We start from the raw sequence: 18,981 nt of genomic DNA, 5'->3' as shown, positions 1-18,981 counted from the left end.
TAAAAAACAACATGTGAACAATTGAGACTTATTTCCTTCATCAATTTTGAAAATTTTCACTTGACCTCCTATAATTTATTATATATTAATATACCTGTATAACTAAAGTCATTATTGTGAAACAACTATGATATAATAGTAAAAGATGGGACGAACTCTTTTAACAACGAGAGTTCAATTTCACCGAAAGCATATTACATCTAGAGAGTTTAAAAAATTTATGATACTTAAGTATTCATCCAAATTCATTTGTACTTTTTTATTTATCTTAGTAATTAATGAAAAAATTTTATGAAATTAAATTGATCATCTCTAGGTTGATCGAAGAGTAAAAATCAGATATTTGGAATATAATATATATGAGACGTAACTTAAAAATCTCAAGAGTAAATTATAATAATAAAAGGCAGTTGTCTATTTTTAGGAAAAAAAATAAAATATTTTTTCCTATTACAATAAAAAAAAAATTTAGACGCGCATCTTTACAAGCAACAGATTTCATTCGCACTAATTATAATAATAAAAGGCAGCTGTCTATTTTAGGAAAACAAATTAAAGATCTTTTCCATTATAATTAAAAAAAAATTAGACGCGTGTCTTTACAAGCAACATATTCCATCCGCACTACGATACAATACGCTTTTGTGGTACGCGCACAAATAAATATTTATTTAATTCGTACTGAGTGGGTTGGTAATTGTTGGGTATCGATTGTCTTTTATTTGGCCTTTAGACGTCAGTTTTTTTATCGCTTCCATCTTCCAAATACGCTGCATCCTCTGTTCCTCTTCAATTATTAGCCGCCTCTTTTTCCCTTCTTTATTTGTTCCAGTAATAAAAAACAAAAGAGGGCGAAAGCTCTTTCGATTCATGGTTCTCTACTGAACGCAATCGCGATATTGGCTCGATCGCATGGAGGAGGCTTCGATTTGTCACCTCGCTGAGTCCAGATAAGTTTGACTCTACTCCGTTTCCCATTGCTTTCTTGGCGTCTCCGTCTCGGGGCTGTGATCTGGAGTCAGGTCTGGGGATTTCGCATCGGAGTTGGTTCCTGTGCTCGGGAGTAGATTCGGTAATAGTCGAGGCTGAATTCGTGCTGTGTTTTGCATAAAGTTCTGTTTTTTTTAATGCGATTTAGTGTGGTTATAGTTTCTCATCCTAGGGTTTTGGTCCCTGTTTCTGGGAAGCCGAGGTTGCGAATTTGAAATGTTGTTTTTGTGTTATTTTCTGAGGTAGTTGGTTGATTTGGTGTAGAAACTGCGAGAAACGTGGAATTTTGATGGGGTTCCTTTTCAGGTCTGAATATTGTGAAGAATCGTAGCGCTTTTGCAAGGAAAAGTCATTGATTTGTGTGTTAGAGGGAGGAAATAAACCATTTTGGTTGGGCGATTCTGTTTCTGAAGTCACAAATGGAGGGGAATTTGCCTGCTGGAAGCATGATCCCAGGAGTTTCCTATGGTATGCTAGGTTTGCAAGGAAACATGCACAACCATCAAGGCTCAATGATCCACCAGTCGATGCATGATGATTTCCCGATGTCAGGCAATCACCTGCAAGGATCTGATCATCGAACAGGGGCTTCTGTCATGGATTACAGTAAAGGACAGCATAACAAGACCTCCATGAGTGATGATGATGAACCGAGCTTCAATGACGATGCAGGCGACGGCCATCAAGAGGCTGGGAAAGGGAGGAAGGGATCCCCATGGCACCGCATGAAGTGGACGGATAGGATGGTGAAGCTTTTAATAACTGCTGTTTCTTACATAGGAGAAGATGCTACTTCTGAGTGTGGAGGGAGGAGGAAGTATGCAATCTTACAGAAAAAGGGGAAGTGGAAGGCCATATCAAAAGTGATGGCTGAGAGAGGTTGTTATGTTTCGCCTCAACAATGCGAAGATAAGTTCAATGATCTAAATAAAAGGTACAAGAGGCTCACCGATATTCTTGGCAGGGGCACATCTTGCAAGGTTGTTGAGAATCCAGCATTATTGAACCGTATGAATAACCTTTCTGAAAAGATGAAGGAAGATGTAAGGAAGATTTTGAGCTCAAAACATCTTTTCTATGAGGAGATGTGCTCGTATCATAATTGTAACCGGTTGAATTTACCTGCTGACCCAGCACTTCAACATTCACTCCAGCTGGCACTACGAAGTAGAGATGAGCATGACACAAGGAGGGGCTCACACGAAGATGTCGATGAAGATGATCAAAGTTCTGATAGTGACGATGAGGAAGGAGATGCTGAGGAGCATAATGCAGTGCGTGGTGACGTATCATGCTTTCCAAAGAGGATGAAGCTTGGGGTGGACCATGAGGCAGCAGTGTTTGGAAACCCATCAGGTTCGCACAGTTGTGGTAGAGGCCTCCAAACTCAAGGTTTGGCAGTTGATATGAACCAGGTGTTGCCAGATGGATCTAAATCCACACTAGTACAACAACAATGGGATAATTCTTATTCTCTTCAGCTTGAAGAGAAGCGGTTGCAAATTCAAGCTGAGATGCTGGAACTTGAGAAGCAACGCTACAAATGGCAAAGGTTTAGTAAGAAGAAAGACAGAGAACTAAACAGGATGATGATGGAAAATGAACGAATGAAACTTGAGAATGAACGTATGTCCCTTGAGTTAAGGCAAAAGGAGATAGAAATGGATCTCATTTTAAAGAGGACCTAGCTAAGTTCCTTGGACACTCTGAAATTGTGCACCACCAATAAGATAAGCATAGGCGATTTCAGTCATTTACTTGTAGCCAAGCTTTGAGGGTATTTTAGCTAGTAAAAGTACCAATAGGCTTGTTATAATAGCAATGAAACTCTTTTCTGAAAATTTGAACTTCAACTTCTACCCAATGGCCTTGTAACTGAAGTATCTTAAAACTTGTTTCTCTCACCCTCTTATCTCATGGATTTATGCATCTGATTGGGGGAAAATCATGAATTGTTTTCCTTTCCTATCAAAGCTTCAGTGTGGTTTCTGCTAGTTTTGCGCTCTTCATGCTCTTTGATCTAGGATTAGAGTTCCATTTTCTCTTCTAGTTTTGGTGCATTTATCGGATCTAAATCTTATGATTGCTGTAACAAAATAGGTAATAACCTTGTTCTTTTGTTGAGCGAAGAATTAATAACCTTGTTCTTTGTTGGTCAAGTTGTATGTTCTCTTGGATGAACTGATACTCTAGGTTGATTCCACCCTTGCTGACTCCACCTACAATGATCACTTGGACTGTGTCATCCCTCGTTTGTTTTTTGAGTTGCAACTTCTTGGATCGAACTCGCATCCTTCATTGAAAAGTAAAAGAAGAAAGCCGCTTTTGATGCGGTTAGTTGGCGCTAAGACCACCATGAGCAGCAAATGCTGCTCGGATGATCCTTGGAGACTCTAGCGGCATAGTTGTGCAAGGCACGCGTCTGACTGCATCTAGGTGTAAGATGTTTCATGCTTTTAATTAACATGTCTCTACATGATAACATTGACAAAGAAAATGATTTAGCATTTGATGATGATAATTTGATATGGAATGAAGTTGCACGAGCTTCTGAAGTTGGTGAAGATGATTTCAAACTTCGTCTTATTCAAAAGAAGCAAGGATAATTACATCAAAAAAAAAATCTAAGAGAAGATTTTCTACAAGTCAATTTATTGATGAAGAAAGGAAGAAATCAGAATGAAAATTTTAATGATTTAGATATTTATAGTTTTTTTTAAATTTGAATTAGGTCTGTATTTATTTGTTAGTGAATTTTATATTTATATTATTGTTTAATATTTTATGAATTATATTGTTAGTAAAATATTTTGATAGAAATTTCTTATATATATTTGAATTGTAAAAATTTATACTTAAAGTATCTTATATCTGTAAAGCATACGCCTCAAGCCCTATAGCACTTATATGTTTTTAGATGTTTCACGTCTTAAATAACTATCTAGCGGGCAGGCACACACGATCTAGTGCTCTCTATAGGCAAGCATGTCATTGCTACATCTCCTGTACTAACACAAGCCGCTAACACATCATCGTTGTGTTGCTTGAACAGACTTAGCCTAATATTGTTGCGTTTGCCCAGATGACCGAAGTGATATAATACCTTCACTCATGCTTTCCTTACATGTAGCTAAACATGGACCATAATTCCTAAACCTCCAAGGGCAATGACGAGATGGTTAGGTTCACTAATGACAAATTAGACATTTGAGTTCCAAACTCAACTACAATAAATTTATAAGGATTTTCTCTCAAATGGATAGTGGACAATTATTATAGCCACCATCAAGTATTTTAAAGAGTCCCCGGGGCAATGGTGCAACGGTAGGACATCCGGGTTGTGATCCAGGGACCCGCAGTTCGATCTCCAGCTACGGCGTATTTGCAAGAATTTTCTTCCAAATGGGGAATGTAATCAAAGGATGCTGGGCATCTGGATTAGCCGCCGTATGTGTTTCCCGATTTACCCTGGTGGTCGGTGGGAAACTTCCGTGGGACCGGACCAGCCACCCCTAGGGATTGAGTCCATGAGACTGACTGGGATTTATCATTTTTTTAAAGAGCTAACAACAATATCAACTTATGTTTCGATGGTGACCTGATCTTTCTTCTTCTGCTCCGCCTTCTCATCTTCTTCATCACGTGCTCAATGGCGATCTTGCTCATCATGAATTGTGGAAGTTGTTAGAATAAAGCTCAAAGCATCTTACTTCGGTAAAGCGTATGCCTCAAGCCCTATAGCACTTATGTGTTTTTAGACGCTTCACGTCTTAAATAACTATCTAGCGGGCAGGCACACACGAGTGCTCTCTATAGGCAAGCACGCCATTGCTACATCTCCTATACTAACACAAGCCGCTAACACATCATCGTTGTGTTTCTTGAGCAGACTTAGCCTAATATTGTTGCATATGCCCAGATGACCGAAGTGATATAATACCTTCACTCATGCTTTCCTTACATGTAGCTAAACATGGACCATAATTCCTAAACCTCCAAGGGCAATAACGAGATGGTTTGGTTCGCTAATTACAAATTAGACATTTGAGTTCGAAACTTGACGTCGGACGGGATAGTGATTATCCCGGGGGCAATATTGAATCCGTTGGTTCGACTGCGAACGTTGGAAACAATCTTCTAAAACCTATTAATTCAAAAGAATAATAGGAGATAGGGAAATAAACGGCATTGTCGAAATTATTATTAAACCAAAACTTCTTCTCCTAAAACATCAACTCATAAGATGTTTATATAAACCCAAACTCTAAAAAATATTCCTCATAAAAAGGAAAATTTCTTAACAAACTCTAAAAGAAAGATTCCTCATAAAAAAGAAAAATTTCTTAACAGATTTAATTCTAAAAATCCTAAACGGATTTAAAAAATCTTAAAATAAAAAAATAGAACTTTTCAAAACTACTCTAAATACTAAAAACTTCAAAAATAAAAATTATCAAAATTAATAATAAAAATCTTTGGATGCTCCTACATCAGTCGTCCCAAGTTGAAAGAAACTCGTCCTCGAGTTTAGAGTAGTGTTAGATGGTCGCTCAGGAATAAGATCATCTTGCACCAAATCAATAAAATTCATTAGTAATTGCTAGGCTTTAGAAATTCTCATTGATCCACTGACGAATATAACATCAGGAGGCCACGGGTTGATCATCTTCCTTGTTGGTAGCCTCAATCGTCCTTCTTCAAATCTCGAAAGAGAGGTTGATAGTCTCGATTTCTTCTCATCATAACTTAAAGGGAAATATAATTGTATCGGAAGACATAAATTAATTATGTTGCTAGATGCTCCTGCATCAGGTGGCCCAGGTTGAAAAGAACTTATCATCGAGTTCAGAATAGTGTCTTCAAAATAAAAATTCTTTAAGTGCTGATGAATCAAAAGTTATCGCGTAAGTGGTGGAATATTGAAACTAGATGGATTCCGCCCATAGACAATCTCAAAAGGACTGAAACCTGTGGTCCTATTGCTTGACCGATTATAAGCAAATTCTGCTTAAGGTAGAGCCAAATCCCATTGCTTCAGTTTAGTTCCTGTCAGACACCTCAGAAGATTACCCAAATTTCGATTCACCACCTCGGTCTGACCATCTGTCTGGGGGTGGTAGGCATTGATAAAGTTCAGTTGTGTTCCCAATTTTCCCACAAACTCTTCTAAAATTGACTGATGAACTTTGTATCTCGATATGAAGTCATAGATCTTGGAATACCATGTAAACGCACGATCTCCTTGAAGTAAAGATGGACAATCCGGACAGCATCCATAGTCTTTCTTGCAGGCTATAAAATGTGTCATCCTAGAAAATCGATCAAAATCAGGAAGTGCAAGCACCGGTGCCTCCGTTATCTTCTACTTGACTAGTTGAAAACTAGCCTTGCTTCTTCAGACCACTTGAAATCATGACCCTTAAGACACTCCGTGATGGAGCAATCAGAGTGCTAAAGTTTCAGAGGAACCGACGGTAGAAAGAAGTCAACCCATGGAAACTCCTAACATTATGCAAGTCCTTGGCTGAGGCCACTCCAAGATTGCATCTATCTTTGTTGGATCTGCGTGAACACCGTCAGTAGAGATAAACCAAGAAAAGATACCGATGTAGTAAAAAAATACTTCTTCCTGTTGACATATAGGAGCTCCCTTTTCAATTTTTCAAAAATAGTATGGAGGTGATCAAAGTGCAATGCCCACGTCGAACTGTAGATGAGAATGTCATGCATAAACCTCATGAAGATACTAGGAGCGTTCGACAACCCAAAAGGCATGACCATCCACTCGTATAATTCATGTGGTGTTTTAAACGTCATCTTTCATTTTTCAACTAACACCAACTGACGTCGGGCGAGATAATAATTATCTCGGGGGCAATATTGAATCCGTTGGTTCGATTGCGAACGCTGGAAATAATATTCTAAAATCTATTAATTTAGAAGAATAACAGGAGATAGGGAAATAAACGACATTGTTGAAATTATTATTAAACCAAAACTTTTTCTCCTAAAACACCAACTCATAAGATGTTTATATAGACCCAAACTCCAAGAAAGATTCCTCATAAAAAGAAATTTTTTTTAACAAACTTTAAAAGAAAGATTTCTGGAAAATTTCTTAACAGACTCAATCCTAAAAATTTTAAACGGATTTAAAAAGTTCTAAAATAAAAAAATAGAACTTTTCAAAACTACTGTAAATACAAAAAACTTCAAAAATAAAAATTATCAAAATTAATAATAAAAATTTTTGGATGCTCCTGCATCAAAACTCAACTACAATAAATTTATAAAGATTTTCTCTCAAATGGATAGCGGACAATTATTATAGCCACCATCAAGTATTTTAAAGAGCTAACAACAATATCAACTTATGTTTCGATGGTGACCTAATCTTTCTTCTTTTGCTCCGCCTTCTGATCTTCTTCATCGCGTGCTCAATGGCGATCTTGCTCATCATGAATTGTGAAAGTCGTTAGAATAAAGCTCAACTACCTTGCCCTTTCTTGCGTCCGCCCCTACTATTTCAGAGCAAAAGGAGAATGTTTGAACTAGTCCTTGGAGGTAAGAGCTCTCTTTACTACTTGTCGATGTGATCAAGCTACAAAGAGACCATTTATGAGACAAAGGAAAATGTCAAGAAGGCAATCAATGATTGAGAAAGGACAATAAAATTAGTCCTAGATCTATAAAAGTGAAGTTAATAGAGCAACCAAATTAGTTATTAAATAAAATCTCTTCCCACTTAATTGGTCATTAAATAACATTCACATAAATACTATATTATTACTTCTCTTAATTTTCATATAACTTTTTAAAATATTAAAAGAATGAAATGAGATCAAATTACCCTCTTTCTTGCACCCAAATGTTCATGAAGAATTGATTATATTTATTTTCCTTTTTTGATATATATTTTTGCAAACAAAATCATCCATATCATTTAACTTATTGAAAAAGTTAAATAAAACAATTCAATAGAATGCTAATCTATCACTTATTCTTTATTTCCTTATCTTTTCTCTCAATTTAGAGGTTGATAATAAATTTAAAATTAGAATAAAAATATGTAATTCCCTCAATTTGCTTACCAAAACCTCTCTAATAACTAATGAACTCCTTCTTATCTCCTCGTTTTTTCCCTTTTCCTTATTTCTCCATTCCATTTTTTAAAAAATGAAAATTAATTACCTTCTTTGTTTTAATAAAGAAAATATCAATTTAATATTTATTTTAAGAAAAATTAAAAAACTTTTTAAAAATAATTTAATTAAAAATAAATCATTTATCCCATTTATTTATATAATTGAATAATGTTGTTTAATTTTGAATTTTATTTTGGAAAAATTAAAAGGGCGCTCCAAATTTTATAAATCATCAAAAGAGTCTCTTTTTCAAAAAAAAAAATTTAAATGGATACCCCATCAATAATTTCATCTTAAAAATACCATTTGATTCAACATTATTGTAACAACTACCGATAACTATTATAATGTACAACTACCGGTAACTATTATAAGGTATAGAAGTTATTGAGTAGCTGCTACAACGTGTTTAGGGTGAGTTTAAAATTTAAGATTTAGGGTTTATAATATGCAGAAGTTACCAAGTAGCTACTACAACTTGTAGAAACTACCTAGTAGCTATTACAATATGTTTAGGGTAAATTTAGAATTTAAGATTTATACCGGATAGAACCTACTCATATTTGCTATAACGTATTGAAGTTACCTAGTAGCTACTATAATGTGTTTAGAGTGAGTTTAGAGTTTAGAATTAAGGTTTCTGAATACTATTATATCAAAATACTATTTATCAATTTGATCAAAATTATTAAAACTTCATTAAAATTATTTTAAAATAATTGTAGAAACTATTATATAGCTGTTATAATTTTAAATTCTAAATTCATCTTAAATATATTATAGTAATTAATAAATAATTTCTACATATTATAATAGCTACTCGATAACTTTTATATATTGTAAATTTTAAATCATAAATCATAAATTTACTCTAAATAAATTATAATAGCTATTGAATAACGTGTTGATAAATATTCCACCGCTGGATGAATGAATATTTTTGAAATAAAATTGTTAATGGAGCATCCATTTAATATATATATATTTTTAAGGAATGTTCATTTTATCTTGGAGAAATGATAGACTACATGAAAATGCTTCCAACATAACATACATACTACATGAAGGTGAGATCCAAACTTTATACGTATTTTGTTGGGATTTCATACTGTATTTTCATTTTATCTTAAGGACACTTTTTATTTTGCCCTTTTTTTATCAATTACTTTCCAAATCTCGTATTGTGTTTACCACTTTTGCCACACTCACAAAGGGACGTGGCACTCTGGCGAGTTGTACCCAGACAAATCCTTCTGCTAGTCCACTGGGCCCGCCTGGCCACCAGAGGAAGAAAGCATATGTTGTTAGCGGGTAACGGAAGAAAAAGTAAGAATAATCTTGTCGCAACATTATGCGTATAATAATATGATGCGCTGGAGAACGAACGCTGGAAACAGCGGGATTAACTCGCCGCTCGCGCCACTCCAACGTTCGCTTAAATTATACTTTAATCCCTCTTTCTCACAGTCTCGCTCGGCGTAGCAGAGCACTAGAGCAGGAGAGCGATCGCAAGGCGACAAAGGGAGCCGGAATCATGGGAGCGTGCGCGACGAAGCCCAGGGCGCAGGCGGACGATTCGGCGCCGGTGCCCTTGCCGGATTCCAAGGCGGAGGATGCCTTCCGGGACGAGAAGGTCAAGCCAAGATCGGCGCTCGACGAGAATCGCCGGAAAACCCTCGACCATTTGTTCAAGGTGCGTTACACCTACTCTGTCAGAGCCTCCTTTTTCGGCCGAAAAGGACGAAAAAAAGGTTGCGGCCTTTTGGCGTGTTCTGTTCATTACCTTTTTTTTTTCCCCTTTTTTTATTAATTTTCTCTTTAGATCGTCATTTCGGCGCATTTATTGTGGGCGAAAAAATGGTCGATTTGTGTGTGAACTTCGATCCCTTTGTGTTTCCCTCCCAACGCCACCGGTCGGCAAATAACTCCGCTGGCATTGTGAAAACAAAAGACAAATGCGTATTATTTTGGTGTCAGCGCTTGCATTTATTTGTTAGGCAAGATCACATGCTTGTGAATTATTGGTTCGCACTCTGCTTTTGGAAACAATAGTATGATCGGAAAGTAGCTTGACCTGCTCATTGTAGATTTCTTCGTCAAGTAAAAAATCATGGAATTGGTAAAACTATGAAGGGTATATGATCCAAATGGAGGAACATGCCTATTTATCTTAACTTTCTTTTGCTTTGATGGATATCCATCAAAGTTTTATTTTGTATTAATTGCTTTGTAGCTGTTTTTTCTGCTTCTCTTCTAACAAATGAAACAATTGAACTCGCGAAGGACACCAACTTCAAAGTTCCAATGTTTTAGGGCACATACACTATTCTACTAAAGATTGTTCTTAATACTTTTCAATCCACACGCATCAGGAAAAGTAAATAAGAACTTCACATAATACTAAGAAAAGAATATTTTGCATCTTTGTGCTGGGCATTTTTTTAATCACGTTTGAAACTGGAAGCAAAACCACTGAATCATTTGGTATGTTTCTGGATCTGTATGTTTGGGTGACATAGCATTTATGTCTGTGGTGTAAAAAGGTCCACTTGATGGATACTATCTTGTCACTACTTGGAGACAACAACACGCATTTGAGGTGAAGCTTCTTAAGTTCAGGTTGTTCATATTTGGAACTTTCATGGCATACTGGAAGAATACAAGTCAGTTTTCTTCTCTTTTATTTTCCTCCGACATTGCTGGAATATAATATTCCATATGAGCATATAAACTCAGCAATAGGACAACATCAACTGATTCAGTAAAGAATGATAAGATGTTTCTTGATAATTGGCATAGGACATTTTAACAGAATTTGTATGTAAGAGTTTACATAGTTGCCATGATTTTATACTTTTAAATACAAGTATTAATATTAACGCTCACCATATTACATGTCATTAGTAGCATACATAGGTTCACAAAATTTACTGTAGAGCCAATGATTACACCACACTCTACTTTCTCTAGTGCTATTTTAACTCATTAATAATCTATTATTCGTGTGAACTCTCTTATTTTCAGTCTTTTGGAAGGTTAAAGGGCCTACAAATATTGGGTAAGGCTTTTAGTTAATTTTTCTGCCTCTTTTGCTCGAGATCTCATGAAACAAATCATTGCTCTTGTCACACAACCAAACCACCTAAAGAACCAATTTTAGTTAGATTGATTACATAGATCCAAGATAGTAGTTAAAATGAGGGATTTTCTTTCCTAAAATTCTATCGTTCACGTTTATTGTTATTTGATCTTGAATTCAGATAATTGCATTTAGCTAGGATTCTATGTTCATTCTTATATGACTCAATAAGCTTATTCCTGCAGTAAACAAATATTGGTATAGCTCTTACAATCTCTTACCAACTCATAAATATACATCAAAGAATAACAGTGGTGTTATTTGCTCTAGTTGTGTCTATTACTCCAGGTTGTCCTCTAAACTTTAAGTGTGACCATGCAAGATTGGAGGTTTTTCTTAGTTATTTAGAGTTGTAAAGATTTCACCTTTTTATTTTTTTTGTCTAAAAGGCTGCTGACCATCATTTTAGTGCGTGCTTTCTGGTGCTTCATTTGTTATTTTAAATGCTACTCATTGACTTTTTTCTTTCTAAACACTTCTTGCACCACCCACCTATCAGCTATTGTTGTTTATGTCATATAGATGTTTCTTATTGAATATGTTAATTGTGCTGACCTTTGCCATCATGTACACGGCTAAAGTTTGTTCTACTTCTAACTCCCTTCTATCCTACTCAAGTAATCTGGCACTTGAAACATGCTTAGCAAAGAACTTATCATGCCCCCTTCTCATTACTTGAGGTTTCTCTATCTCCCACTACTTGTTGTCACCTAGAAGCCAAGAGATGAAAGACTGTACTACTTTTAGGGTGGCACCAACTGTAAAATTTGTATTGATGCTTATACTAACTTATTATTGCTATTCTTTCTAGAGGCTGCATGTTGACTGACAAACTTCTCCAGGTCTTCTGTTCTCTTTTTAGTCTATGGAAAGGCCAATACATTCATAATGGGGTACGAGATATGTTACAACCATCATAAACTAAAGCACAGTTTTGATACCAAAAAGAACATTTACTACCTTTCTGAGAATAGTGTGATTTCAAGTGCAGGCTGTAGTTCACAGAAAATTTTAATTATCTTGCTATAGTTTATAGTGGGATCCTGGAGAAGGGTTGGATTACATTGGGTCTATTATATACAATTTTACATTTCATTTTACAAGAGACTATTTTCATGACTTGAACTCGTGATCTTAAAGTCACATGCTAGCAACTTTACCTACTCCATCTAATTTTAAATGCTTTCCAATTAGAGATATTTTAATCTAAGTCTCACTTATGTTAGAAATTGGATGGACTCATTCTTGATTCAGTATACGCCAGAATTTGTATCTGCAGGATGAAATGTTCAATATGGTTATCGAACAATGTTCTTATAACCTAGTTGAAACCTAATACTAATTGAATCATATCTTTAGATTGAAGAGACGATCAAACCCTCTGGCACTGTGGCCAATACAAGTGTTGCATCAGAGCCTCGTATACCAGAAGCTTTAGTAGCAAAGGAAGCAGTGGTCGAATTGAGGACAATTAAGAAAACAATAATACAAGAGACAGAAGTACCTATTAAGGTATCTGATCTGGAAATGACTGACGCAAAAAAGCAAGAAACAGAAGAAGCTGCTAAGATTGTACCTGAAACAAATGGAGAACAATCACATGAATCCAAAGAACATATTGAGGTATCAAAACCTGAGATGATGGAAGTTGGGCTGTGTGAAACAGGAGAACAGCTCGAACTGAAGGAAGTTGAGTCTCATGAGACTGGAGAACAGCTTGAAATGAAGGAAGAACAACTTGCTAAGATTGTACCTGAAACAAATGGAGAACAATCACATGAATCCAAAGAACATTATGAGGTATCGAAACCTGAGGTGATGGAAGTTGGGCTGCATGAAACAGGAGAACAGCACGAACTGAAGGAAGTTGAGTCTCATGAAACTGGAGAACAGCTTGAAATGAAGGAAGAACAACGTGCTAAGCCTAAGATTATACCTGAAACAACTAGAGGACAATCGCATGATACCAAAGAACATATTGAGGCATTCAAAACTGAGATGGAGGAAGTTGGGCTGCATGAAACAGGAAAACAGCTCGAACTGAAGGAACTTGAGTCTCATGAAACTGGAGAACAGCTTGAAATGAAGGAAGAACAACGTGCTAAGATTATACCTGAAACAACTAGAGAACAATCACTTGATACCAAAGAACATATTGAGGCATTCAAAACTGAGATGGAGGAAGTTGGGCTGCATGAAACAGGAAAACAGCTCGAACTGAAGGAACTTGAGTCTCATGAAACTGGAGAACAGCTTGAAATGAAGGAAGTTGAATCTCATGAAACTGGAGAACAGCTTGAAATGAAGGAAGTTGAATCTCATGAAACCGGAGAACAGCTAAAAATCATGGAAGTTGAATCTCCTGAAACTGTAGAACAGCCTAGTGAGATATGTCATGCTGAACTCAAGGAAGCAAAACCACATGAAACAGAAGAGCAACCTATCGAGACATCTAAATTTGCAAAGGAAGCAGAACCACATGAAACAGACAAACAATCTACTGAATTATCTAAAGCTGCAATCAAGGAGGCAGAACTACATGAAACAGAACATTCTAATGAAGTATCTAAAGTAGACACCAAGGAAGTGATACCGCATTCAACAGAAGAACGATCTACTGAGGTATCTAAAGTTGGAAAGAGTGAAGTTGAACCATATAACACAGGAGAACAACCTATTGAGTTATCTCAACCAGAAAATAAGGTGGTGAAACCATATGAAAAGGAAGAACGACCTAATGAAGCATCTAAAGTCGACATGAAGGACAAACAATCTACTGAATTATCTAAAGCTGCAATCAATGAGGCAAAACTGCATGAAACAGAACAACCTAATGAAGTATCTGAACTTGACACCAAGGAAGGGATACCACATTCAACAGAAGAACGATCTACTGAGGTATCTAAAGCTGGAAAGAGTGAAGTTGAACCATATAACACAGGAGAACAACCTACTGAGTTATCTAAACCAGAACATAAGGTGGTGGAACCACATGAAAAGGAAGAACTACCTAATGAAGCATCTAAAGTCGACATGAAGGACAAACAATCTACTGAATTATCTAAAGCTGCAATCAAGGAGGCAGAACTGCATGAAACAGAGCAACCTAATGAAGTATCTAAAGTTGGCACCAAGGAAGTGATACCACATTCAACAGAAGAACGATCTACTGAGGTATCTAAAGCTGGAAAGAGTGAAGCTGAATCATATAACACAGGAGAACACCCTACTGAGTTATCTAAACTAGAAAATAAGGTGGTGGAACCACATGAAAAGGAAGAACTACCAACTGAAGCATCTAAATTCGACATGAAGGAAGCAGTACCACATGAAACAGAAAAACAATCTACTGAAGTATTTAATGAAAAGGAAGAACAACCAACTGAAGCATCTAAATTTGACATGAAGGAAGCAGTACCACATGAAACAGAAAAACAATCTACTGAGGTATCTAATGCTGGAATGAGCAAAGCCAAACCACAAGACACAGGAGAAGAACCTACTGAGGTATCTAAACCAGAAAGTAAGGAAGCAGAACCCCATGAAATTAAAGGAGAAAGTATAGTGGTTGTTAATGTCAAAACAAAGGAAGCAAAATCAACTAAAACTGAAGAACCTACTGATCTAGAAGGAAAAACTACAGAGAAATCGAAAGCTCAAATGAAAGAAGTTTTATGTATAGCAGAAGATCAACCTACTGAGGTATCTAAAGTTGAAGTGGAAGAAGAATCACGAGCAACAGAAGAACCTACTGAAGTATATCAGGCCAAAATAAAGGAAGCCAAACTTACTGAACAGGCTAAAGGAAGCAGAACCTGGAAGTGAAGAGCCTTCAATTGAGTTAGCTGAAACTAATTCGAGTGAAGTTACCATAAATGTTACACCGCTGGAGACATCTATTCCTTCTTCGATAGCAAAGTGTGATTCATGCATATCTGATGTGGAAGCATTGGACTCCAAAATGAGAACCTCTACAGACACTGCTAAAATGGAGGCGCTGAAACCCACTTCCACACAAGGTGATACATAAAACAGTCCAGGAGTAAATAGGTGTGTGATTCCATTCTTTCTCATTATTGCAAATTATTTGGTAAGATTGTGTTGGGCAGATCCGATGGAATTACGGTTCTTTGCTTTGAGTGCATGGTTGCGTAATGTCTCTAGCCTATGCATTTTAGTTATCTGTATTTGTTGTCACATTTGTGCATTCTGTGATTTGCTACTTGATTTCATTATAAATTAATATAAACATGGCAACAAAATTGGGCTTGCGTTGTAAACCATTCCTATTCTCCTATTGTTTTGTTAGAAAGGTTCATATATAAACTTGCAATTTTGTCCTCCTGTATGTTCTTGGTTGAGGACAATGTAGCTGCTACACAAATCCTACTACGGTCTGATTGCCATCTCTACTCTTCCTTTGTTTTGGCTGCCCTTGGCCTCTCCTAGTTTTCCTCTTTGACAACTTGTTTCTCTTTGTAATGAAAAACAATTCATACTCTTTAATGGTGTCGAGCAGCTTCGTCTCTTCCACCGGCGGTGAAATGCAGATTGGGGTATGCAACCTGGAGAGGAGCATCAAATCGGATAAAACAAGATGCCTGTGCCAGGCGGCGCTGTGCACCCTCTCACTCACTGCATGATGAACTACCTCAAGTATGTCGACTAATACCATGACACGTTAGAGTAGTTATTAAGATAGCACGAGCACTCTGACGATGAAGAGAGTAAGCATCAACGACAGTGACGTTGAGAATCACAACCCATTGACGACCCAACTAGCAGATGCCACAAACCTGTTGGATGTTAAGGTGAGCTTAATTGTAATTTGTATATGTGGATACGAACCAAACCCATTTAAGTAATCTAAGGTTTATGAGTTCCAGATTATCAGTTGTGGATTAAATATGTAGACCCCGCTAGCCCAATCCGTTATTATCTATAGGCTGATAACGGATTGGATTTCTATATATAGAGTTTGTTCCCTGAGGGTTTAAGTTTTAACTAACATCTTGCCTTTGTTTCTCAGATTTTACGGCGTTGTCACCTTAATTCCCTTGGACGATCACCCTTTTGCTTCTACTTCATCTTCTTCCACAGAGATCGAGCAGCTGACGCTGCAGAATAAGGACAATGACTTTCTAATGAGGTTCCTTATCGTTATTTACATTTTTTATATGTTAAATCTTGTTTCGTTGAAACTAGATCCTTGTTTTTTTATCTCTAATTATCCAAGTTCTTATTCGGTTTATAGAACTTATACAGTTTAGGATTTATAAATTCTTTCAATTGGTATCAAAGTCAGGTTCCGTTTCATCGTATTTCATGGTTTACAAGATCGCGCTTATCATGCGATTGGTGGCATGTTCGTTCCAAATTGATTGTGAACACGTTGAATTGGGCATAGGCTCAATTTGTTGCATGGTTCATAATGTTAAAAAAATGAACATGGGAACGTGAAAACAAAGAATGTGAAAATTTTTAAATTTTTTTCTTTCCCTTGTTCTAAAAAAATGTGGAAGGCATTTTCCACATGAAAAAAATGGTTTTTTTCAAGAACGTGAAAAAAACAAAGGGACGTTTTCCACATGATAAAAAAATATTTTTTTAGAGAACATGAGAACCTTTCGAGTTTTCTTTCTTTTGACAAATGATTGACAACCCTAAATTTGCGACAAAATCGATTATCTAATTTGATTGCTTATAGTAATCAATTTAAATAATTGATTGGTGACCACTAATCAATGGTCATGAATTAATAAACGATTGATGAGTTAGATGTCGAACATATAAAGATTTGCGATTGATTAGCAAAACACCAATCGATTTGACATTCATCATTAATCGATTGATAATCTTAAAGTCGCATACAATAGACTTTTGAATCGATTGAGGTAATCGATTGAATGATATCAATCACTTTTCATATGGTATCAATCGATTAATAAGTCTAATTCTTTTTGGGTCTATCTATACACGTGTTACTAAATTGAACTATAATGTCAGTCCAAAAGAAGACACATTAAATAGGTTTAGTGCATTTTGTATCGATAGATGTATATCTATGCTAAAAATAATTGGCCCAAAAAAAAATACTTTTATGCTAAATATATGTTCAAGGTAGTTTACAGCTATAGAATAAATTTATTTTATTCAGATCGTGCACAAAATATGTCGGCCCAAAGGAAGATATATTGCATGATTGATTAAGGTTGATATAAGTTGTGGACTAATATATAACTTATATAAAGTGTCAAATTATGCACATAATGGGTCGGCCCAAAGGAAGGTTCATTATGTGACTGAAAAGCCCTAAACTAGGTGTCACGATAGGGCTTCAAATTAGAATTTATAGATTTTTATCGAAAACCCACGATGAATTCAAGTAAATGAAGTATAGGGGCCTCGAGTCGTGTTTTTCCAAGGACTAGTAGAAAATCGAATGAATTGAGCTTATCGTGTCGTTCTTTTTGGGTTTTTCGAATGTAAATGGGGTTTTGAGAGTTTAAAGAAACTAATCTAGCTTAAGAAAAAATCAAAGCAAGATGCAATCAAAGGAAACTAAATAACTAAATTGAACTACAAGCAATCAAAGGAAACTAAGGTTGACATTGACACGGAACAGTGGAAATTGGCACAGTAACCTAGCACCGAATTAACCTAAGCTCCAACTGATCTAACTACAATTAACTAACACTAACAATTGCTTAAACTAACAAACATCAACCTTGATACCATTTAGCTTAGATTGGCACGGGATAATGAATTTTGGCACGGAACAGTAGAGCAAAAGAAATGGCACGAGAGCAGTTTCAACAGATTTCTCCTAATCAACTTGAATCACTACTCTAACCGAAATCAGTTACAAATCTAAGCAACTCAAATGAAACAAAGCATTTAACAACTAACAACTTGAAGTGGAATCACTGCAAACAGAAACCCAAGCTGTAAATTCGGAAACAAGCATTCAGAAACCATAATCAGAAACAAAAATGCGTAAACAGCGTATCCAGCCTCCCTTCTTCCGTGTGCTTCTCTTTAGCTTGGTGTCAACAAGCTCTTGAATCCAATAGGAATCCTCCACGCGGTCTTCAGGTGTTGTAGTCGTTGCCCGAGCCAAGAACAGCCTGGAAAAACCCTCTCCGGAACGAAACTAGCTCGTGCAGACCTCGTTTGGAATGGCTAAACTGAAATTCTCAGCTTCTCGAAGCTCCGATGGTGTTGCTGGAAGTACAACCGAGCTCAGCGATGCAAGGAGAACCCCTCCTCAAATCTTGGGCGCGGATGATGCAGCAAACAGCAGGAAACGCCGGAAATTGAGTTTGGAAGCACCGGAAATACCCTCTCCGTCGCGCCCTTCCAGTCGCCGGAAAATGCCCAATCGGCCGGAGTTGAACTCCTCGTGGATCAAAGATGCCGTGGAAGAAATTTGGGACGCCGAGAATCGCTGTGGACGTACGTCGCTGAACAGAGCTTCGTCGCGTCGCGGGCGCGTTTCAGGACGAAGGTGAACAGTGCGCAGCCACTGTTCACCGATTAATCCCTAAGTTTATATACCCTGATTAATCCTTTGATCTGAGCCTTTGATTTTGAATCCAACGGCCAGACTTGATCTGAGCTCTAGGGCTTCTTAGGGCTTCCAAAAAATTTTAGGATTTTGATCAGGCTCGATCTGAGTCATGTCCTTCATGTTGGCTTGATCAATTT

At 36.7% G+C, this 18,981-nt stretch overlaps 2 protein-coding genes across 4 annotated transcripts; both read left to right on the top strand.

Moving 5' to 3' along the window:
- Nucleotides 1-793: 793 nt before the first annotated feature.
- Nucleotides 794-2,963, top strand: LOC141817223 (uncharacterized). Of its 3 annotated transcripts, none has more exons than XM_074704894.1 (2): nt 794-1,072; nt 1,297-2,963. In XM_074704894.1, the coding sequence occupies exon 2, from the start codon at nt 1,410-1,412 to the stop codon at nt 2,676-2,678; it is 1,269 nt and encodes a 422-aa protein (XP_074560995.1). In that variant the 5' UTR covers nt 794-1,072; nt 1,297-1,409; the 3' UTR covers nt 2,679-2,963. The 3 variants fall into 3 exon arrangements, with proteins under 3 accessions (XP_074560995.1, XP_074560998.1, XP_074560996.1); XM_074704897.1 differs by having other exon boundaries at nt 1,255-2,963; XM_074704895.1 differs by having other exon boundaries at nt 1,237-2,963.
- A 6,691-nt stretch (nt 2,964-9,654) lies between these two features.
- On the top strand, nt 9,655-15,557 carry LOC141817224 (uncharacterized). Its single transcript, XM_074704898.1, has 3 exons — nt 9,655-9,828; nt 12,634-15,072; nt 15,104-15,557. Exons 1-3 carry the CDS (start codon nt 9,670-9,672, stop codon nt 15,302-15,304), a joined length of 2,799 nt encoding a protein of 932 aa, XP_074560999.1. The 5' UTR covers nt 9,655-9,669; the 3' UTR covers nt 15,305-15,557.
- Nucleotides 15,558-18,981: the final 3,424 nt, after the last annotated feature.

This window comes from Curcuma longa, unplaced genomic scaffold (assembly GCF_044706935.1).
Source record: "Curcuma longa cultivar G26 ecotype Majalengka, Jawa Barat unplaced genomic scaffold, ITB_CL_G26_1.1 contig_19736, whole genome shotgun sequence".
In the NCBI taxonomy this organism is placed as follows: Eukaryota; Viridiplantae; Streptophyta; class Magnoliopsida; order Zingiberales; family Zingiberaceae; genus Curcuma; species Curcuma longa.
The sequence above is the reverse complement of the archived record's forward strand: the minus strand, read 5'-3'. Positions and strand labels throughout refer to the sequence as shown.

What these genes read in the sequence shown, in the direction of transcription:
- LOC141817224 (XM_074704898.1), top strand. Translation starts at nt 9,670, where the DNA reads ATGGGAGCGTGCGCGACGAAGCCCAGGGCGCAGGCGGACGATTCGGCG. An exon ending in CCCTCGACCATTTGTTCAAG is followed by an intron (nt 9,829 to 12,633) that starts GTGCGTTACACC and finishes TCATATCTTTAG; the next exon opens with ATTGAAGAGACGATCAAACC. An exon ending in AAGCCAAACTTACTGAACAG is followed by an intron (nt 15,073 to 15,103) that starts GCTAAAGGAAGC and finishes GGAAGTGAAGAG; the next exon opens with CCTTCAATTGAGTTAGCTGA.
- LOC141817223 (XM_074704894.1), top strand. Translation starts at nt 1,410, where the DNA reads ATGGAGGGGAATTTGCCTGCTGGAAGCATGATCCCAGGAGTTTCCTAT.